We start from the raw sequence: 24,517 nt of genomic DNA on the forward strand, positions 1-24,517 counted from the left end.
ATCAGCCTGCATACATGAATTCATTGCTATAACATTAAATACATTTTTAGATAGGCTCCAGTGCTCATCATAAATAAGTAGATTTTAATAGATTTTGGTGCATTTGAATAAAACTGATGTATCAAACAGATTTATTAAAATAATATTTTAGTCACTGAACAGCTTTGCAAATAAAAAGATAACACATCTAAATTCATGCAAAACATGTGACTAACCTATGTATATGCACAAATACTATATTGTAGAGCATCCTATAGAAAATAATGATTTAAATGAGAGATTTGTGAGGGGTGTACTCGTATAGTATATGCTGAGCACTGTACATAAAGCTGCACTGAAAAGGCAATTTTAAAGCTTCAAACTTGAAAGCTCCATAGTCCTGTAAATGCAGAGTTATCAAAAACATTTTGCTTATATATATATATATATATATATATATATATATATATATATATATATATATATATATATATATATATATATATATATATATATATATACAGTTGAAGTCAGAATTATTAACCCCCCCTTTGATTTTTTTTCTTTTTTAAATATTTCCCAAATTATGTTTCCAGAGCAAGGAAATTTTCACTGTATGTCTGATAATATTTTTTCTTCTGGAGAAAGTCTTACTCGTTTTATTTTGGCTAGAATAAAAGCAGTTTTTAATTTTTTATGAACCATTTTACGGAACAAACCATCATTTTACAATAACTTGCCTAATTACCCCAACTTGCCTAGTTCACCTTATTAACCTTTAAATGTACCTGTAAGCTGTATAAAAGTGTCTTGAAAAATATCTAGTCAAATATTATTTACTGTCATCATTTACTGTCAATAAATAAGTTATTAAATTATGTTTAGAAATGTGTTGAAGAAATCTTCTCTCCGTTAAACAGAAATTGGGGAAAAAATAAACAGGGGGGTGAATAATTCAGGGAGGCTAATAAATCTGACTTCAACTTTTTCTCTCTTTCTCCAAATATATAAAATAGGATATCTCACCTTCAGATGTATTTCTTGGCCTCATATTCCCAGTGCTTCTGTGGCCCTCTGCTGGTAAATATCATCAAACACACTGGGATAACCCCTCCATTTTCAGTTCCTAGGAAAGTACTCAAAACTGCAATAATCATCTCTATGAATATGAAATACATTGGAGTGTATGAAAATGAAAGAAATGTCTACATGACAAACTCACTTCATCAGAACCAAACAGGGTCAAATCATTTTAGCTTCAGTGAGGTTAAAGGGTAGGTTCCCCCAAAAGTTAAATTTATTTACACACATGTACAAAACCTGTTTAATGATATTTATTCTTTTAAACACAAAAGCTGTAAAGTGAAAGTAAAAGCTGGAAACACCATTCACTTTCATTGTTTTTCCTACTATGTACAGTAAGTCAATGGTTACAGATTTTCAGCTTGATCTTCTTTTGTGAAAGAAAACCCCCATAAGGGCTTATAACCATTTGAGGGTGAGTAAATTAACACGTTTGGGCGAACTATCCCTTTCAGCAAGAAGAACATGTTGATGATGATATTCACAATTTTAAGGTATTTTGTGTCAATATTTACATTGATTACTATTGGTCAAAGTACATTAAATGTTGATATTCATACTAAAAATACATTTAATAAAGTTGTTTTTGAACATGTTGTCAATGTATATGTGACAAAAAATAATTGTAAAGATTATTTTTATTTTTAAAGAAGATGTTGGAGTCGTGAAGGGTGCAAGGTTGTGTGTAAAGCCATCATTATACAGTATAGTGATTTAAACAATACAGATATTTATAAAAGACTTCATTAATTAACAAACCAAACATGATCCTTTTCTCAAATTATTTATTTATTCATCAGGACCCCCATTAGCCACTAGCAAGGTAGTGGCTTTCATCCTGGGGTCCATCGAACACATAACAAAATTACATAACAACAAGACCAATAAAAACATAAAAATACTAAATTCATATATAACACCCAGATAAACAATCCACTTAATATTGGGCCATTAAATATTTCTTAAACAATTCTTTAAACCTCATTTTACTTGTTACAAAGCATTTAATGTCTAATGGCAATTCATTCCATATTTTCATTCCTCTATACATTACAGTATGTTGCTTTGTATTAGTTTTTGAAATGGGAAGCAAAAATGTCCTTTTGATGCTTGCCTGGTGTTAAAATGATACCTAGCATTACTATACAAAAGTTGACAGTAATATGGAATTCTTGACACAGTAATATTTCTTATGACACAGCAGAAAAACAATTACCCTATCCTTCACCAATAACCAACCTATGCATTTTCATATAAGCTCTTCCATTGCAGTGTAAAATTAGTCATGCCGCTCTATTCTGGACTAACTGTAATTTATCTTTAAATAAGTCTTTACTTGATGCACTTGACCATACCACTGGACAGTAATCTAGATAAGAAAGAACAAATGCCTGAACAATTTGAGAGATACAGTACTGTGGTAATTATCACAGTTTATTCTCTTTAGTTTAAATATGATAATAAAATACGATAAGAACTCCAGCTCTTTGCAATTAAACGGTATCAGGACCAATTCATCTTGATACAGTAATGTCAGATAACTTTGATAAAAAGGACACATCTGCAATGTATTAAAATCAACCAATAATAACACAAGTATATATATTTTTATAATTATTTTTTCAGGGTTTTCAACTTTATTTTTGATAGGACAGTAGAGAGAATTGACAGGAAAGCAGAGATAGGGGAAGGATCGGTATAGGACTGCAGGGCGGAATCGAACCCGGGTCGCCGCGAGCAACAGAGTGCACGAGTTAACGCACTAACCACTACACCACTGGCGCCGACAGATCTTATGGCTTTTTACACAAAACTTTATTTGGCTACACTTAGCTGAAATATCAGCCTGTAGACTTAACCAGTTTCATGGAACTCTGGACATCAGTATTTTCCCAAACTCACTGCAGCAGCTTAATATTATCCTGCATGCTCATAGATGTGGTGTCTAAATAAGTTTTGGTTTGACTGTACATGCAGCTCTTAAAAGACAACAATGTCACTGTGTGCCTGTATAAGAGCAAGGTACATTTAATTTCAAACAACTCACTTGCTATACTTTAGCTTAGTCCCTGATTTATCACAGTGGAATGAACCAACAATTACTTTTATACAGCAGATCATTTCATACAATAAAGTTGGAAAGATTAACATGTACACAAGTTAGTTTATAGTATTTCACACACTGTATAGCTATTATCATTAAATATACTAAACATATGTAATTATTTCCGTCATAACAATTCACATATATTCAGTGTATATACTGTACATATGGGATACACAAAAACAAAATGATGTGCCATCACTTTATTTAGTCTCTGTTCTGTTTCTTATGCTGCATGATCCTGCACAGGAGAGTGTTTGAAATGTTTGGAAAATAAAGAAGCCTTTAAACTTGAAATAGAGCAGTAAAACAAATGTCTTTTTTTCCCACAAAGATCTTGTTTGGATGATGGCCGAGTCTTCACCAGCACAACCCAAAGATTCTCAAAAGGGTTAAGTCTGGACTCTGTGGTGGCCAATCCATGTAAAAAAATCTTGTTCACAATTTGCACACGATGAATCATTGGCATCGTCATCATCATCCGTGCCATCAGGGAGGAAAAAAAATCCATTGATGGAATAAGCTGGTCATTTATTATATTCAGGTTGTCAGCTGACCTCGTGTTGAGCACATAATGCTGCTGAGCCTTGAACTCATAGCACTGCTCCAGAACTTTAATGGAAGGCTACTTTCCTCTTACCCTGATGTGCCCCTCACTCTAGAACATGGTAAATCTTGACTCGCATGACCTTCATCCATTGCTCCATGTCCAATCTTTATACTCCCTAGCGAATTGTTTGTTCAATTAGCCTCTGACAAGTGTTTTTCTTGAGGCTACACAGCTGTTGAGTCCTAATCTCTTGAGTTCCCTTTGCATTGTGATTGTGGAAATGCTTTTAATTTTAAACATCCTATTTCTATTAGACCTAGAGTTCTACAGTGCAGTGTTCTTACTATGTAGTGTACAAATAAATGGCTATTTACAAGTTGTACATGAGTACATGAAACCATTCAGAAACATTTGGGAAGAATGAGCAAACACTATTGTACTGTCCTTCTTATACCTCTAATCCTATCTCCTTATACCTATCCCCTGCTACAGCACTCCTCCTTGCCTTATACGCATGCTCTTTTTCTGCACCCTCTTTTGCTAACATCTTGCCTTGCATGATTTTTGCTAACGTCTTTCTGTTCGCTCTTTGTTATTATCTACTGTACATGTTGTTTATTCATTCATTCAATTTCTTTTTTGGCTTGGTCCCTTTATTAACCAGGGGTTGCCCCAGTAGAATGAACCGCCAACTTATCCAGCATATGTTTTACACAGTGGATGCCCTTCCAGCCGCAACCAGTCACTGGGAATAACCATTCACTCTCATTCACACACATACTCGACGGACAATTTAGCCTACCCAATTCACCTATAGCGCATGTGTTTGGACTGTGGGGGAAACCGGAGCACCCGGAGGAAACCCACGCCAACACGGGGAGAACATGCAAACTCCACACAAAAATGCCAGCTGACCGAGCCGAGGTTCAAACCAGCGACCTTCTTGCTGTGAGGCGACAGCACTACCCGCTGTGCCACCTTCATGTTCTTTATTAATGTCTAATAATATTGTTAATAATCACTGCGTAAATGTCTACATGCTCTTTGCTAACGTTTACTGCTCATCGCTAACATTGCCTTTGGTAATGTCTTTCCTTTCACACTCAAGGCTGATTTATACTTCTGCGTCGAGAGATCAGCATGACCCACAGCGCCTGCCTTGTGGGTAGCCACTTCTCTTTTAGTGTTAAATAGAAGGGATTCTAGTAGAAAAATCAGGCTGCGTGCAGATAAGACGCACTAACTGTTGATGAAAACAAATAGCATTAGCTGCATTATACGCATAGTTTAGCATGTGTAAAAAATCATTCCTTTAGATTGTGGGTCCGGAATCTCTGTGGAAACATTTCTGGAGAGTGGGAGCTGGGCAGAGACGTGAATGTCATTGGAAACTTGTGAAGCCTAAAATAAAACACACAGACAGTCAGTTACTTAAAAATAGCAAAGTCTCAAACATAAAATATGTTTAGCGGGGCTTCCAGCTAACTCTACCAAGCCTCTTCAGCTGCTCCAGAACGCAGCAGCACGAGTGGTCTTCAATGAACCTAAACGAGCACATGTCACTCCGCTGCTAGTCCGTTTGCACTGGCTGCCAGTTGCTGCTCGCATCAAATTCAAAGCTCTGATGTTTGCCTACAAAGCAACTTCTGGCCTTGCTCCTTATCTGCTCTCACTTCTGCAGATCTATGTGCCCTCCAGAAACTTGCGTTCTGTGAATGAACGTCGCCTCGTGGTTCCATCCCAAAGAGGGAAGAAATCACTTTCGCTCACGCTCAGTCTGGCCAGTTGGTGGAATGAACTCCCTAACTGCATCAGAACAGCAGAGTCACTCACTATTTACAAGAAATGAATAAAAAAACTCAACTGTTTACTCTCCACTTCACTTCCTAATCTGCAATTGCCTCTCTGAATATCACACTAACTGTACCAAAAAAAAAAAAAGTACTAATACTTTCCTTTTTAGACTTTACAGACCTGAAACTTGCCTATTGCACTTATTCATTGTTGCTCTTATAGTTTTGTAAGTTGCTTCCTTTTCCTCATTTGTAAGTCGCTTTGGATAAAAGCATCTGCTAAATGGCTAAATGTAAATGTAAATGTAAAATAAGAAAGGAAAACTGTATGACCTGAAATTTATTAATGTACTAAATTGAAATTTCCAGAATAAAACCAAAAATCATGCCTGAAGCAAGCCAAATCAGTTCACTCCATTTTAAAAGAGTGATTCTCAGTACTAAGAATCAGTCTGACTAATAATGTATGATATAGTATAATAAGTGTATTACAATCAATTATTTACAATACAATCAACTTTTAGTACTGTCTATTAGTGATGGGTCGTTCATGAACGATTCGTTCATTTAGAATGAATCTTGAATATGACTCGGGAACTACGAGTCCTCTCTGGGAGTGATTTGTTCATCCGCGCGTGTGCACATTTGTGCAGGTGATGTCGTTCATTTCAAGTCTTTTGAGTCGTTCATCGCAGAACGGCAGAAGCCAATTATATGCATTTAGAGCCGGAAAAAGAATTGAATCGTTCATCTCTCGAGTGCTCTATCGGGTCTGAGTCATTTGTTCCTCACGGGCCAATCATATGCATTTAGAGCTAAAAAAAAAAGAATTGAACCGTTCATCTCTCGAGTCCTCTATCAGGTCTGAGTCATTCGTTCATCACAGGCCAATCATATGCATTTAGAGCCGGAAAAAGAATTGAATTGAAAGGTGAACTAATTATCATGGCTCCTATCGACTCAGACTGTACATTGGTTAAGATTATATGTGACTGTCAGTGTAATGTGAACGAACCACTGACATTTGAAGACATGAAGAGGTGAGCTGAGCAAAGAGACAACAATACCTTCATAGCCAAAAGAGCAGGTAAACATTGAATGATTATTTTCTCCTTCTAATAGTATTCTATTGATGATGTATTGCCGTGTGATTAACCTTTTGGGCTAGTTGTAGATGTGTTTGGAGGCAATTCATAACATTTTAATAATATTTTGGCAAATTGAACTAAATGAACGAAATGACTCGAAAAAAGATTTGTTCATCTTAATGAACGAGACTCAAAGATCCAAATCAGTAAAATGATCCGAACTTCCCATCACTACTGTGAATGTTTAAGGAAGTGTTTAAAAAAGTTGTGTGTTGTTACTGTAGTTAAGGTGGGCCAACTCTACAGGAATCTCAACTGATTATGAAATCTGGTTGCATCACATCTCAAATCTCAAACATTTACACACGATGAGACTTAAAAAGCATGAATCATCCCAGTTAAAATGTTTAGACTGATTCAAAGAATGACTTCTAGTGTCAAAAATTCTAAATACCCTGCACACATTTGGCTGCTTAGGCTTTTTTGTTGTGTTTTTGCAGATTGTGCTCATGTGTGCCCTCTTGTGTGCGTAGCAGACAATACAATACTTTTCCTGTAACACTAAGGACTCTATTTTAATGATTTTGGCACAAAGTCCAAAATGCATAGGCAAAAGTATTAAGGGCGTGTCCAAATCCACTTTTGCTATTTTAAAGCCGGAAAAATATGCTCTGCACCATGGCGCATGATCAAACAGGGTTGTGGTTATTCTCTTAATGAGATATTAGTGTTTTTTGAGCATAACGTGCCATCTTATTTCCCATTCCCTTTAAAAGTCAGTTGCTTCACACTATGGCACATTTGCTATTTAAATGGTGGAATTTGTAAGTGGACAAACTGAACGCTTCACTAGCAAGAAAACAGTTAAACGGAGCATCTGCAGCAAGAAGATAAAGAACGAGCCTCCTCCATTTGGCCTCTTTTCTTTTTACTTTTATGCTTTACTCTCTACGTTTGTAGATAAGGAAACGGTGTTGTACTCACTCCACTGAAGACATCCATTAGCCTACATATTTAATTTTGTTTGTTAAGCGCAAAGATTTGTTTTAACACTATTTCTAAGTTCAGTTTTTATTTCCAGCAAACAAATAAATGAACAATAATAACGAAGTGAGTTCAAAAAAACGAAGTGAGTTATATCCAAACACACGTCATACTTATGCCCCATATGGTGATGCAGACGTCTCCAAAACTCAACAGGTGGACAAATCTAAACTTGTTTTTATTAAAACGAATATAAATATGCATATAATAAATAATACAGATAATAATCATAACAACATTATACAAATGCAGATCGTCATGAATAAACTGAAAAAGCCCACCCCGACATAGAAGGCATGCAGGCAGTGGTTTTTATATTCATGTAGAAAATATTTTTTGTAATATTTTAATCCTTTTAAAACTTTAATTATTTTTTTATTTGTAAAGATATTTGTGTATTGCTATACATCCTGTGTGTATTAACCAATGTGTATGCATTTGAGGTGCACAACTAATGCGCTCTGCGCTGGACTTTTAGCTGGTCAATTGCACTGTGTATTTTAATTCGAATTAAGGTTTTCAGCCACATTGTCAGCCCTAGTGCATTTGTCTGGTCCTTTTTTTCTGTATTTTAAATGTTTTAAGCTTTGGGAAAGTTCTGTAAATTAAACATTATTATCATTATTATTTGATTATCACACCAGACATGTGCATAAGACTATAATATTGCATAAACAATGCTACATTCTACACAGGATGGTTTATTATTCATCCTGTGAAGGCCTCACATTACCAAATAATTTAAATATCATAACAGAAAAGAGGCTCTGGACAAGGTTGTTTACTGGTCACAAACTGGTCTAAAACTCCAGTAGTGTGAGCCCTGTTATAACAACCTGTTTTTTTTATAATTCTGACTTTAGTAAAGGTCAGATGACATTTTATGATTAATTAATGCAGAAAACCATATGCCTACAAAGGTTTCACCTTTTCCTTAGCATTGTGTAATTAAATATGAAACAAGGTTATTTATTTAAAATGATTACTAGTACTTACAGTAGTATCTCTAGTTTATGATGTTGAGAGTTCAAAAGAGAGGTGAGCAGTTCTTGTCCTGTGTCTCCAAGACTATTCCTACTGATATCCAGCTCTCTCAGATGTGAAGGGTTTATTATGAGAGCTGAAGTCAAAGCGGCACAACCTTCAATTGTGATTCCACAATTCCTTAACCTGTGGAAAACAATGACACAATGTTGAGGACAACTGGACACTGGAAATATAATCAAGTAATATTGCTTCAAGTACCCATTATATGGGTTAAAATATTAAGACTAAAATAAAAATGTACGACTATTAAAATAGCACTTAGCTAACTTGGTGCTTTTACAGTATATTATATTTGTTCTAATTGATCCTGCTATGTGTATTTTAGTTGGAATTTTAATATTTCATCCTTTTTTTAAGGCTGGGATACTTAAAATCAATCAATATATTTAAAAAAAATGGTTAACTTTGATATTGATTCTCAAAAGCTTTACTTTTTACAATACTTCCATATTGTGGTCAAATTAAAACCAAAAATGGGTTCTCTTTTAATGCATCCCTATGTATCAGACAGTAAAATAAATTGTAATATACAGGTCTTTTGTCCTTTGGCAAATAAGTTCATTAATCACTTTATAGAAATATCAGCAATGTATGTATGAAATCACTGAATCTAATCCAGAATTGAGAATTGAATCAAGAATTGAATCAAACCAAAATGAATCAGAATCTTAATTGATACATAGCCCTTATGTCCTTTTATAATTCAAATTTTACACTAGGAAGTATATCTCAACAATAACGTCTTTAGTGATTATACTTTGTCAAATGTTCACAACAAAAGCCTATTAAAATCCAGCCGTGTTAGAATATCAGATAGTCTTACCCCAGTATCTCCAATTTACAGTCAGGATTCTTGAGTTCAGTAAAAAGATGCTTGACTCCCCAATCTCGAATATTGTTTTCTGACAAATCCAGTTGTCTGATCTGTTCAGGGTTTGATCTCAGAGCTGAAGCCAAAGCAGTACAACCTTTAGCTGTGATTCCACAACTTCTCAACCTGTAGTAAACAAGGACAAACATCTCTGTATCAGATTAAGTTTAATGGTTGTGGGAAGGTGGTATCAAATACAAGTGTCTTTGGCAGAATGTAAACACTAAACAATCCCCCCATCAGACTGTAAGCATTTATTATTATTAAAATTAAAGTGTTTATATTAAGTTTTCTCATTAACATTTGAGATTGATATTATAAGTATTTTAAGTAATGATCCCATTTTTTATTATTTGAATCTAAATCTACAACTTGCATTGAGTTGGGATATTAAAAGGAAAATACATTATTTAAGAGACAATACACAAAAAAATTGCAGATTCAATCTATAGAGGTCTAGAAAAAGGTAAGCAATAAATGCGGATAGGGGAATCAAAAAGGAACATCTGTCTACCAGACATTGCACTAGATCATGTAAAATTCTCACCTGAGTATCTCCAGCTTACAGTGAAGATTTTCAAGTCCAGTAGAGAGATTCTCTATACCGGAATCACCTAGTTTATTTCCAGACAGATCCAGTTCTCTCACATGTGAGAGCTTTGATCTCAGAGCTGAAGCCAAAGCAGCACAACATTCCTCTGTGAGACCACACTTGCTTAACCTGTTGCATAAACAAAAAGCCACTATGTTAAGACTTGGTCATAGTATTTATTTCACTAGCTAACAGTTAAACGAGGAGTAATTAGGGCTGAACGATATGGCAAATGGAATTTTTTATGTGGAACAATAATGATGTATAGTACATTTCTATATCAGTTGTTATTCCTTTCAGATTTAGAAGAGTATCCCAACAATGACTGAAGTCACAAATCAGAGGGCCCTTAAAATAGCATAACCTATTTTCGGTGGTTGATAATTTTTTGGCAGCCAAAACTATAATATAATAACATCAACACATTTTTAGATTCCCATTGTTGCACATTTCTGCTGTGTGATTGGCTCTTAGATCAATATAGAGTAAAAAAGTCCAGAGCTTATCATTGCTAATCACATACATTTTATTGCAATTCGATAAAATATTGTTTATCACTCCAGACCTAGGGGCAATCAGTCTTAATTTTTAAAGTTGTCCCGATCAACCTTTTGGTAACTAAATTAAAAAAGTTACAAGCAGTCTTTAAAATCGTATGGCTAGTTTTAAAAAGCAGCACTATTTAAGTTTCAACTAATGTCTCTAAAATTATTTCAGAGCACTGTTCCCTCTAGGATTTTTTCCAGCTGTGGTGGCAGGCCTTTTACACAGATCTGCCTATGGTATTAACTTAATGACAAATGTTGTGACCGCAGTATTCGAGATTGCATTCATGTTATACGAGCATGCGAATCTCTTTGCTTGCGGCCGATTCCTTCTGTTTTCAAACGTCCCCTCAAATATACAATGCTCAAGTTCCGATTTTCTTGACTTACTTGCGATTAAGTGTGTTTACGTAACAAGTATGTCTCCAACATTTATTAGATTTGCTAGAAATATTTATGAATGTCTCCAATAGACCTACCAAGTGGAAACCGGCATAAACTCCAGCAAGATAAACTCAATGTATGCAGAGCCACAGACCTTTATCTATAAAGTATAATTAAGGAAATTGTGTTCAGCTAGCCTCACGCATCACGCACCTGTCAGTCAGTCAGCATGTCACCCTAATAGGTTAAACAAATAACGCACAGCACTACTATGATTACAGAAAAGTTTGCGCTGTTATAATTCACTTACCTTTCAATACGTTTTGGTGTGATTATAACCCGGTATTAAAAAAACAACAACAACTGAATGTTTTGAATGAGAAGCTGTAATGTAGCCGTGAATAAATTTTGGTGAATTTTGATGAATTTTGGTGTGGCGCCCCACCATGGAAGAAGGAATATTGCAGAAACCCTGCAGTGGTACTAGAAGCAAAATACTTGAGAAAGCTAACGTGACAGTGCTGAGACTCAAATGCAGTGGACAGGAGACACAGCAGTAGTAAAGTCACAATGCCAACAAGAACGCTGCATTTGATTTACCTCCTCTATGTGCTTCCGCTAAAGTGATTAAACATGCAAGAATGAAGAAAAAGCACCCAGGAGGAGAGGAAAGTAAAAGAGCAAGTAAAAAGAAAGCACTTTAATAAAAAGCAGAAACAAAATGTTGCTAAATGTCTTATCTATTTAGGACTTGTGCAGGTTAGTTTTTTATTTAGAAAAATGTCATACATTCTACAACGTTAATATGCAGTTTACTAGAAGAAATGGATTAATGCAGTGGCCCTACTATCCATATTAGTGATATTATATGTGAAAATAATATTTAATTTGTTTAAATATTTAATTATCTAGTTATTGCTCTCTGAGACACTTACTCAGCTTTTCTAGATTCTTTAACCACAGGCAGTAGCTTCTGAAGAACATGATCAGCTTTAGTTTCTGCTCCAACAAACTCTTTCAGCCAGAACTCCTCCAGCTTCTTCTCTGAGGTCAACAAAACAAAAGCTACAGCTGACCACTGAGAGGAAGAGAGTTTGAACTCTTTTATTTTTCCAGATGTCAGGTACTGCTGTATTTCCTCCACTAGTGAATGATCACCCAGTTCATTCAGACAGTGAAACAGGCTGATGGATTTCTCTGGAGAGTTAATGGTTCTGATCTTCTTCTTGATGTATTCAACTGTTTTATTATCGTTGTAAAGGTGTCTTCTCTGTTTCGTTAGCCTTTGTAGGAGAATCTGATTACACTCTACTGACAGACCCAGAAGAAACCGCAGGAAAAGATCCAAGTGTCCATTTTTATTCTGTAAAACCTCATCCACAGCTTTACAATGCAGTGCAGATATTTCATTCACAACTCTCCAGTCCATTTCACACATTGCAGCCACATCTGTCAAGACTGGTTCACTTATCTCAAACAATTCCATATTCAAAGTTAACGATTGCAGGTCAGATTTATTCAAAGGTGTGCCTTCAAATGACTTTGTCATTTGCTCAAACACATTTATGTTGTGGTTTGTGAATAAGAGGTGCACATATAGAGCTGCTAGATGTTCCTGAATGCTCAAATGAACAAAGCTGAAGACTTTCCCTTGATACAAGCCAAACTCCTCTCTGAAGATCTGAGTGCACAATCCTGAGTAAACTGAAGCTTCTGCCACATCAATGCCACACTCTCTCAGGTCTTCCTCATAGAAGATTATATTGCCTTTCATGAGCTGCTGAAAAGCTAGTTTCCCTAGTCTGAGGATCATGTCTTCATCTGTCAGCTTCTCCTCATAGTCCTTTTGATGTTTAATGTTAGTCTGCAAAATCAGGAAGTGTGTGTACATCTGAGTGAGAGTCTTGGGGATCTCTGCAGTCTCTGCTTCACTCAACATCTTCTCCAGAACAGTGGCTGAGATCCAGCAGAACACTGGGATGTGGCACATGATGTAGAGGCTCCTGGAGGACTTCAGGTGTGAGATGATTGTATTGGCCAGACTCTGATCACTGATTCTCTTGCTGAAGTATTCCTCCTTCTGAGGGTCATTGAAGCCTCGTACCTCTGTCACTCGATGGACACACTCAGAGGGGACGAGATCTGCTGCTGCTGGTCTGGAGGTGATCCAGATGAGGGCATAGGGAAGCAGATTCCCCACAATCAGGTTCGTCAGCAGCACGTCCACTGATGTCTCTTTGGTCACATCCAATAGGATCTCATTGCGGCTAAAGTTGAAAGGAAGACGACACTCATCCAGTCCATCAAAGATGAAGATGACAGCAGAGTTTTGAATCATATCTAAATGTATCTCTCTCGTAAAGAAGGTCTGAAGAAGACTAACTAAACTGAACTTTTTGTCCTTTATCAGATTGATCTCTCTGAAAGGAAGTGGAAATATGAGCTGGACGTCCTGATTCTCCTTCTCTTCAGCCCAGTCCAGGATGAACTTCTGCACAGAGACTGTTTTTCCAATGCCAGCGACTCCCTTCGTCAGCACAGTTCTGATGGCTTTGTCTTGTCCAGGTAAAGGTGTAAAGATGTCTCTGCATTTGATCGCTGTGTCCTCTGTTGTTGATCTCCTGGATTGTGTCTCAATCTGTCTCACCTCATGCTCATGACTGATCTCTCCACTCTCACTCTCTGTGATGTAGAGCTCTGTGTAGATCTCATTCAGGAGTGTTGGTTTACCCTGAACCGCTGTACCCTCATACAGACACTGAAACTTCTTGAGCAGACTCAATTTATGTCTGTAAAATTAAAATGAATCATTATTACAATTCAAGCTTGGCAAAGCTTTTGAAACAGCCCTTACTTATTTTACACACACACACACACACACACGCACACGCACACGCACATACATGCACAATTATACAGCTACTTTTGTAGGAATTTAGACAACAATTTTTACAGTTCTTTCAGGAATTTGTGAGAATTTAATTTTTTTCTCAAAATGTGCAATAATGTTTGCAGCATTCCTTATGTTGTTTATTTAAATAGGGGTTGGACAATGAAACTAAAACACTCGCCAATTTACACCAGGCCAATCTTTATTAATTGCAGATTCTACCAGTAAGAGCGGAGTGTGAGGGTATAATTAGCAGAGTAGTAGCACAGTTTTCCTAAAAATATTGCAATGCACACAACAATATGGGTGACATATCAGAGTTCAAAAGAGGACAATTGTTGGTGCACATCTCGCTGGCAAGAGCCACTGTACCCAGGGTACTGCCAGCATAGCACAAAAAAGAACGAACCACATCCAACAGGAATAACTGTGGATGCACATTAAAATTAAGTTGTCTGAAAGGAATGTCCAGGTTCTAACCCAATTGTTTCCAAAAAACTTAAAAGCAGAGCTGCATCAACTCATTGGAGAATTAAATGTGGAACTTAGTTCTCCTGTTTCTACCAAAACTGTTTGTCAAAGCTTGACAGGGTCTGTACACCGGCCGTGTACTGTACATGGCCGGGCTGCTATAGTCAAACCTATGGTCACTCATGCCAATGCCAAATGTTGGTTTCAGTGGTGTGAGCAATGTGAATCATGTGTTGTTCTCTGAGTCCACCTTCACTGTCTTTCCCACATCTGAGAGAGTTACGGTGTGGAGATGCCCCAAAGAAGCAGACTGAAGCATAAGGAGGGATCAGCATTGGGGTTGAGGAACAAGACATGGCCTGCACAGTCACCTGACCTAAATAGTATTGAGCCACTTCAGGGTGTTTTAGAGGAACGAGTCAGAAAACGTTTTCCATCACCAGAATCACATAGTGACCTGGCCACTATACTGCAAGAAGAATGGCTCAAAATCCCACTGGCCACTGTGCAGGGCATTTGCACATATGAATAAATTATTAATTAATAAATGAATAAATAAAATGAATAAATAAATTTAATTATACATTTTTACATATTTTTATAAAGTTATTATTTTAAGAAAACTTTAGTCAATGTGTATTGTAGTTGTGGGAGCATAAAAAACATCTGACACTCGAAGTAAGATTCCAAAAAAGAGAGTTTTTTTTTTAAAAGAATCACTAATGCAAAGGCAACAGTAAATGGCTCGCTGAGGACTACGATAAAATAATTCTGGGTTAGTGACATCGCAAACCTTTCAGTTTACACACCTGGGGCCACAAATAGCAGCTTTAGAAAAGTTTGTTGAAAATATGCCATCCACATACTGTAATTTTCACAGCAAACAGGACCTCTTTATTCGGTCTTCACTGGAGCAAAGGTTAAAATGTTTTACTTTTTTTCCAGACCATTGAAAAACAAATATGTCTCTGTGCTCAACATTCCACAATCTAAAAGGGGTGATACAATGGCTAGGACTGTTGTCTTACAGTAAGAAACAGCTCAGGCAGGGACAGGAGGCCTTTCTCAATGGGGTAATCAAACTCAGGCGTTAACGAGGCAATTGAGCCAAATGTGAAAGCATTATCTGATCACACTGTCCCACATGTAAAAATCTTTTTAAAAATCTGTATTTTTTTAGTGTGTTTTTTTTTGCTTTTATTCTTGCCATAATAAAAAATATATATATATTTGTAGAGCAGCTCATGTTCTGTTGTCACTAATATTTAATAAATTTTAATAGGTAAAACTGTCCGAGATATGAACAAAAGCAAGTGATGCATCAAAGTTTGATTAAAAAAAAAACTGAATGGTTTTAAAAATCTTTATAATCATTAAAATAATTAATAAAAACAAAAATAATTTGTTTAAAAATATTGAACGATATTAATGATATGACGTAGTTCCGGAAACGTCCTACTTTTTTGTTTATCCGTCTGACTTTCGGTCCGTTTCTTTTGACTGTCCCCTGTCATTTTAAAGAATATCACAACGTCAAATGCAGCAAGTGTAAAAGCCTCGTCCGTTTCGCGAGGTGTGCATGCAGTCAGCGGAGGTGCGTGATGTGGCGTCGGGCGAAAGTATAAATACAGCTTTAGCACGAGCCTCCTCTGAGTGCATGTGCACAGCCAAGAACTGCGAAGGCTTTTATACTTGACGCGCTTGAACTATTAGGTGAAAACACGATCATTTCGCATGTGAGATTGCCAGCTGTGCAGACGAATATCAAATATTGCAAATTAGAAAAGGTTGGTCAATTAAATTATGCTCCTGTAAGCAATGTTTATTTAGCAATAATTCTCCAGTACCGATAACAGAACCGTTAATGTCAGAGCTTATTGATACTTTGCTCTTTTATAATTTAGCACCGATACCGATAAAGTTTCGAGTTTCGGTACCCATCTCTATTTTTCACATTGTTATTATGGAATACTGTGTGTAGAATTTTGAGGAAAAAATTAATTTAATCCATTTTGGAATAAGGCTGTAACATAAAAACATGTGCAAAAAGTGAAGCGCTATGAATACTTTCTGGATGCACTGTACATGCACAAAGGAACATGAGCATTTAAAGGGCACTTATTTTACCTCTTTTTCAACATTTAAGATAAGTCTTTTGTGTCTCCAGAATGTGTTGGTAAAGTTTCAGCTCAAAACTAAAGCGTCTTCTTTTATAATTGTACTGACATGTGGCTGTGGTGATGAAGTAAAGATTGTAAAATCGCTGTAATTAATTCCAAATATGCACTGTTTTAGAAACGTTTTAAACTTGTAAAACTCATTCTTGAACTCATTTGATGATGATTAATGATCACAGAGAGCTGAACAGATCTTTTGATCTCGTTTACTTGCGCACGTCCTGTTTTGTTGATATGATTATATGCATTACTACAGAGACAAGTTAATAAGCTGCTCAAAATGGAAGGGATTTGGATCCTATTTTAACGTCAGGAAATTTAACGAAAGAGACTTATTGTCTTTCTATCCCTCAAATATGACTGTGGACACACTATACCTACACACAGTTCTGTCCAAACAGCTTAAAAAATAGGATTTTCATCATAGGTGCCCTTTAAAGCAAATTAATAAATGCAAATATTATCCTGCTTGCTTTTTGAGCGTTGACTTTTTAAACACCTGTGATTTGTCATTTGTCAGTTTTCGCACTCAACAGAAAGGGCTGCGATTGGCTATAATGTTCAGCGTTATTCACCGACAAGTTTCGCATATATGCAGGTACAGTCTATAATGGACAGTTATCACAGCTGAACCATGATAGATACGGTGGAGAAAACTCGTGTGCAGAGTAACACGCTTACATGTATGTGTCCGGATCCACAAGAATCGCTGTAACAGCCGAGAGAGGAGACGAAACATTAACTCATGCAAGCAGGTCCACACACACACACAAACACACACACACACACACAAACACAACAGAGAGAGAGAGAGAGAGAGAGAGAGAGAGAGAGAGAGAGAGAGAGAGAGAGAGCAGAAATGGAGTTTACAGTTTTTAATTCTATCCATAGCAGTGATATAGGGACTTGTGACTTCTTCAATAACAGTTGTCTGCTTTTAAGTAACGTTAGTTGGAGCGTTTTATTTCTCACGCTCGCCTCCCTTGCCAGAGTAATAATCAAAATAATTGCAACTTTTCCGATGTGAAAATTGCACCTTTTCAAATCACGATTTAAAATCGATTAATCATGCAGGCCTACAATAGACTGTTTATTCTAGTATGTTGAAAATGCAAATTTTAGTTTGGAAGAAACATAAACATAATTAGTTTGGAAACAACATAAACATAATAGATTAGATCATAATGCTTTATGTTTGTGTTATTATAACCAGTGGTGAAGGCTTGCAGCTTTTACTATTATGTTTAAATAAAACTGATTGCATATTAATGATAAAATATTGTACCTGAGAGCAGATGATTTTCTTTCAACCCTTAAATAAGGTGAACACACAAGCCAGTCAATGTTGTCAGACACTCCGCTGGACACTGCTGATTTTCCTTTAGCCCTTAAAAGTGGTGGTGGATCCATAGACCAGTCACTCCTCACAGACACTAGGCTAGACATATTTAAGTTTGATGATTTTCTCTCTTCACCTAAAAGTGGTGGTGGGTTCATAGACCAGTCACTCTTCAAAGACACTCGGCTGGACTCTGATGAGTCAGATATTTTCTCATGAACTGAACTGTAAGAGGGGAAAAAATGTTGCTCATCTGAAGTCACATTGCATTATTAAATATATTAAATTAAAATAAGCACATAAATATACAACAATCAGCAACAAAATTAGCCTCCATCATTAAACTTTTTTAAAACCAATCTGATAAACATTTCATTATATATTAGGGTTTAAATATACAGGGAGAAAAAATATGTTTGTAAAACTGTACCTGCGATGAAATTTTCTGTGACGAAAATATGATGGCAGAGACCAGTAACTCGTATTCGACAAGACCTCTTCCGATTCTCTACTTCAGAAGACAAAAACAGACGTCAAACTATTATTTTGAACCCCAGATCTTGTTCTTCACAATCAGCACTAGCTGTTCTCACATAAATACCAATATGTCACATGAGTTTTATTCCATGTTTCTTTTATATTTATAACATATAGACCTATAACATACATATTTGCAGTTAATTTCAATTCTTTATTATACTGTACATAAATATGGAAAAATACGTTACAAACAACTTGCATCTTACTAACCCCTTAATTTACAAAATTACGCTATTTATTAGACAGTATGTTGTTATAAACTACAAAAAACACAAGAAAATTGTGTTAAATAGTATATGGTAACAGTAAGGTACATGCAAAAACATTAGGTAATGTCACCTTCTTGAATAATTCAAAGTTCTGGATGTTTTCTGCATATAACTTACTGTTACCACATAACATTTAACACATTTTCCTTTTTTAGTGGTTAAAAACAGCATACTGTCTAGGAAATAACATAAATAAATGTGTAATTTAAATGAATAAGTTCTGCCATTTCTAACCAAACCAGACAATATATAATTTAAAATGTCAATAAAAGTACTTTTGTGAAACATTTTTTAACCTCAAAGTGTGCTGACCAGAAAATAAAGTCTCGTAGTGCATTTTAAAAAAGTAAATAGATGGAAAACCCACAACATCACAAAAAACATAACAAAATATGAACAGCTTATATTTGTACTGTAAAAATAACAATACAATTCTAAAAATAATATGCAATGGGCACATCTTTACTTAAACTGAGCTCCTCCTTTTTTTTAAATGTTCACTTATGCATCAAAATGTGCCATTTCAAGCCTTAAATAAGAGTACCTGGTGCATGAATAAATATCTTCATCACGGGATGACCGTGTGTTGTCCATATTGTAGTTACAGTACATATACTGTAGGTCACAGGCATCAAAATCAGTTCCTGGGGGGCCGCAGCTCGGCAATTTAGTTCCAACCGCAATTTAAACACACCTGTGGAAACAAACTGTGCAGGGCTGTGGCCCTCCAGGAACTGAGTTTGACACCCCTGCTGCAGGTGGATCTCTTCCTCCTTCACCAAAATGCTTGCTGACAAAGCTAAACACAAAGTCACAACAACAATTAGTGTTATTTTAAACTATCTGTCATATATGTTGTTTTATTTTTTTAAGTGTTATGTAAATGTGTAAACAAAGCATTACACTGATCAACATTGATCCACAGTTTAGTACTCAGACTCTGCAGTAACTGAAGATGTGTACTACTTTGAAAGTGAGTACTTAAGAAATACATGAAATTCTAAAAAAAAAGGCCATTAAGTTTAAATAACAGAATTAGTCACGTTAAAGTTACTTATAAAAGTTTATTATGTTTCACCAAATGTGCATTCAGAAAATCCAAGTTAGTTAGCTGTTTGTGTCCACCCTACTACTTGAGTTGACTTGGTACGACCAAATATTATGCAAATTTGTGATGTCATTCTGTCTTCCAGCCTCACCCACATTTATAAAGAGCTGCACACAGTTCAGCAATGGCTAATAAGAAAGCTGTGTGTGAAGACTGGAATTTAAATAAAAACGGAAAGTACACAGACTTTTAGTTGTTAATAATGTTGTAGTGTTTTGGAACATTTTCCTATGTTACAGTGAGTATATTTTGATGTAAAAATAGTTATTAATGTTATAGTTTGATATAGTCTACATTGTAAATAGACAACTGAAAACGTCACATTCCGGGTTTAAACTTAAAGTCTCTTTAGTAAAAAAAAACTGCGTGAAAATGGAGGCTAGCAAACACTCAACTACCCAGCACCCAAAAACGGGTATTTTCCAACCTTGTACTAAACTGGACAAAGCACAGTTTATTTCCGGTATGACTGCAGAGTTACCACAAAGGACGTAAAGACAGAATAACCGTCGAACAAGATCTACACCTAGTGCTCGATTATGAATCCACAGCTTACCAAAACGTACACTAAACTACTAACGTTAGTTCATCCTATTGAGGTGCTGGCGTTACTACAAATTATACGTTTTATACTCACTTTAGTGTTTTAACGATGTGACGCAGTTCTTTTTTTGCTGGGTTTCAAAATGGCTTCTTTCAAAGTTTCAGTTTCGATTTTGGATGGTGAGCAAAAGTCACGTCGACAGTGGTATAGGCTAAACCATATTTGGAGATTTAGAGGGGTGCACATACAGTCTAATTTAAACGGTCAGTTTTTAAAAGAATTTGTTTCACTTAATTATCATTCACATTACCGAAAAACGTAGCTGCTTTACCAGAGTTATTAAAATGTGAGTTACTACTAATCTTGATCTTGTATTTTAAAATTTACGTCTGTTTTTTTAACGGATTGGTTTGCTGTCAGATGTGAAAATTAGTATAGACCAGAGTGCCCAAACATTTACTTCATTATGAAGAGACATAAATCTAACTTGATAGAGTTGTGGACAGAAGGTACCAAACTCTGTTCAATAAAATTACCACGGGTAATTTCCTAATTTAATTCATAATATTTAAAAATAAATAGCAATAATTAGTTGAATCGTATTACCTTATGCATTGTCTAGGCTACATCTTATTTATTACAGTAAAAACAAATAGCCATTTAGGGCCCCAGGAAATCTGAGGGCCCTCAAATAAATACCTAGAATTATACCTATAAATGATAAATAATGGTGTTTTCTAAGGTATTTCATATGGTGAGGGTCTAAACTTTTTAATTTAATTATTATACCTGCGCAAATGTATCCCCCCACCCTCAATCATGGACCAGTCCAGCAGTCAAATCAGTATTTGGCTTTAAAAACAAAATATTTCATTTATTATTTTAAGTTGTGAATTCATTTAAAGAAAACAAATAACTTCAAATGTTTTACAAGATGTCACAAGATGATTTACATATTATAATTTTGCATTAAGATAAAATGTAGATGAGACCTGATATAAAAATAAAAACAGAAAAAAACAAGAATAAATTAAATTACAAAAGGTGCATTCTAGAACTTGTGGGCCCATTGGCTGGAATTGCTTAGGTATAACATAGAGTTCAATGCTGTATACACTAGTCAAGTTGGCTACGTCTTGTGCATTGTCCTTTATCTGTCATGTGACAGGATAAAAATAAAAAATCTGATTCACTGACAACATTTAATTGAAAAATTTAGGCTACTTTCAGTTTTTGTATAGCTTAACAATAAAACAAAATCTAAAATAAATCTATATAAATAAATACCTGTCATTGTCCCTCTCTTCTCTGATGGGATGGTTGGCCAAATCAAAGATTAACATTTGGCCCGCGGGATAGTTTGGGCATCTCTGATATGGACAGTTCAGTAGTATGATTCTCTATATATCCAGAAGGGGGAGTTGTTGCTTTACTTTTAAATACAGGTTTCAGAGGTTTTTTATGGGCATACGTGAGAAAAGTTGAATGTAACAGCTAACATGTAAAAATAATTAACAGTAGTTAACTGTTGAACGATTATATTTTTTCCTGTAAAATTCTGCATACATTTATTCTTTACCATATTATGTTATTTACTGTTACCTTTTTTTCAGATAGCTATTGTGTAGCCTAAATTGATGAAAATTAAGTTAAATGTCATTGCTATGTGTATGGGAGAGCGGTGCACAAAGTAACACTTTTTGGTTTTGGTCAAATAATAAACAAAATAATGGGGTTAGACAAATCATATTTTTAAACCAATAACACACCAGCCTCTCCTACAAATGAGCACTGAAATTATGATTGCCGGACCTTTGGTTTCTGTGCATTATTGCCAAATGTGCCAGGAGTATAAATGTTACTATGTACCCCACCTGCGGGGCAAGTTGTAACAGACAGGGGGTAAGTTGTAACACATGCGTACAAAGGCAGATTTCACACACTTCATTTAAATTCAGTTTACTTTAAACAGTAGCTATGTTTCTTCAGTAATTGGCTTGTTTCTTTTTTATTATACGCATCACAGTATCTTTATTTTGTTTTTGTTTTTAATTGGATAAACACATTTAAATCTATTTGCATTATTTTTCCATTTATCCATTATTATAATGCATTTCTTTGCATTATTAGCAATTAAATAACTTTTTTTCTATTAAAAAAATTTCTATTAAAAAACATTTTTATTTAAAAAGTTCTCAACATTACAATCAAATATAAAAAATATATATTATGTTGGTTTAATTGGTGTCCAACAGTGTGTGGCTTAATTGTAACACCCTGTTACAACTAACCCCGCTGTGTCATGTTTTCCTCAAAACTGTCTAGCAGTCACTGTGTGTTCTTTAAACCTTTCAAAATAGTCTTATCTTTTAGCCTAAGACGGTGATCACAACAATACAAGATTTTACCTTCATACTTTCATTGATTTTTTAAAAATAAAAAATATCGACTATAATAAAAAATACTTTTATGCTGCAAAAATGATTTTTCTTGTGTTTCTCATGCCTAATTACCCTAACCTGCCTAGTTAACCTAATTAACCCAGTGAAGCCTTTAAATGTCACTTTAAGCTGTATAGAAGTGTCTTGAAAAATATCAAGCAAAATATTGTTTACTGTCAACATGACAAAGATAAAATAAATCAGTTATTGGAGATGAGTTATTCAAACTATTATGATTAGAAATGTGCTGAAAAAATCTTATCTGTTAAACAGAAATTAGGTAAAAAAATAAACAGGGGGGCTAATAACTCAGGGAGGGCTTATAATTCTGACTTGAACTGTATATTTCCCAACTGTTTTAAATAATAAGTTTTTTTTTTTAATTAGCTGCACAAATCCACTGCTTTTTCTTCAGAAACCCTATTTCACATCATTATCCTGCATTACCCTGAAATATTTGACGTTTAAATGTTGTCGACAAGAACTTTGTTTATATTTTTTGTATATTTATATCAGTTTGACCCACAATAATTCTATAAAAATCTATGTGATAAACAGGGCTAAATATACAGTTGAAGTCAGAATTATTATTATTATTATTATTATTATTATTATTAGCCCCCCATGATGACAGTAAATAATATTTTACTAGATATTTTTCAAGGTTAATTAGATTAACTGGGCAGGTTAGTGCAATTAGGCAAGTTATTGTATAATATAATATATTGTAGTGGCTGAAAGCTGATTCACCCTGCTTTGACTGAACTCTTGGAACTTCTAGTTTATTTGATCCTAAAGATCTGAGTGATCTGTTAGGTTTGTATTCAGTGAGCATATCTATAATGTATTTAGGTCCTAGGCCATTTAGTGATTTATAGACCAGTAATAATACTTTAAAATCTATTCTGAATGTAACTGAGAGCCAGTGTAAAGACCTGAGGACAGGCGTGATGTGCTCTGATTTTCTGGTTCTGGTTAGAATTCTGGCTGCAGCATTCTGAATGAGCTGCAACTGTCTGACTGTCTTTTTAGGAAGACCAGTGAGGAGTCCATTACAGTAATCCACCCTGCTGCTGATAAAAGCATGAACAAGTTTTTCTAAATCTTCACTAGAAACAAAGCATCTGATTCTTGCTATGTTTTTGAGATGATAGTATGCTGATTTACTGACTGCTTTGACATGACTGTTGAAACTCAGATCTGACTCCAGAGTCACACCAAGAGTCTTGACCTTATTTTTTGTCGTTTGACCTTTAGTGCCAAGGTACGCATTTACCTTGAGAACCTCATCTCTGTTCCCAAACGCAATGACTTCAGTTTTCTCTTTGTTTAACTGAAGAAAGTTTTGGCACATCCAATTGCTCATTTCATCAATGCATTGGCAGAGGGTGTCAATGGGGCTGTAGTCATTAGGCAGTAAGGCCAGGTAGATCTGAGTGTCATCAGCATAGCTGTGGTAGGAGATTTGGTTCTTTCTCATTATTTGGCTTAGAGGGAGCATGTAAAGGTTGAACAGGAGAGGTGCCAGAATCGAGCCTTGTGGGACTCCACATGTCATGGGTGTCCATCTCGACCTATGGTCACCTATACTGACATGGTAACCTCTACCTTCAAGGTAAGATCTAAACCATTTCAGGACAGTGCCAGACAGCCCAACC

General features: G+C 35.5%; 1 protein-coding gene across 1 annotated transcript; it reads right to left on the reverse strand.

Annotated features, from left to right (window-relative positions):
- Positions 1–1,830: 1,830 nt before the first annotated feature.
- Positions 1,831–20,580, reverse strand: nlrc11 (NLR family, CARD domain containing 11). Its single transcript, XM_003200085.6, has 9 exons — positions 20,512–20,580; positions 19,311–19,565; positions 18,388–18,468; positions 17,904–18,182; positions 12,016–13,869; positions 10,107–10,280; positions 9,512–9,685; positions 8,638–8,811; positions 1,831–5,117 (listed from the first exon to the last, which is right to left on the reverse strand). Exons 2-9 carry the CDS (start codon positions 19,376–19,378, stop codon positions 5,021–5,023), a joined length of 2,901 nt encoding a protein of 966 aa, XP_003200133.2. The 5' UTR covers positions 19,379–19,565; positions 20,512–20,580; the 3' UTR covers positions 1,831–5,020.
- Between the last annotated feature and the right edge of the window lie 3,937 nt (positions 20,581–24,517).

Source organism: Danio rerio, chromosome 15 (assembly GCF_049306965.1).
Source record: "Danio rerio strain Tuebingen ecotype United States chromosome 15, GRCz12tu, whole genome shotgun sequence".
Classification (NCBI taxonomy): Eukaryota; Metazoa; Chordata; class Actinopteri; order Cypriniformes; family Danionidae; genus Danio; species Danio rerio.

What these genes read in the sequence shown, in the direction of transcription:
- nlrc11 (XM_003200085.6), bottom strand. Translation starts at nt 19,378, where the DNA reads ATGTACTGTAACTACAATATGGACAACACACGGTCATCCCGTGATGAA. An exon ending in AAAGAATCTAGAAAAGCTGA is followed by an intron (nt 10,281 to 12,015) that starts GTAAGTGTCTCA and finishes TTTATGCAACAG; the next exon opens with GTTAAGCAAGTGTGGTCTCA. An exon ending in CATAAACTAGAGATACTACT is followed by an intron (nt 5,118 to 8,637) that starts GTAAGTACTAGT and finishes GTTTTATTTTAG; the next exon opens with GCTTCACAAGTTTCCAATGA.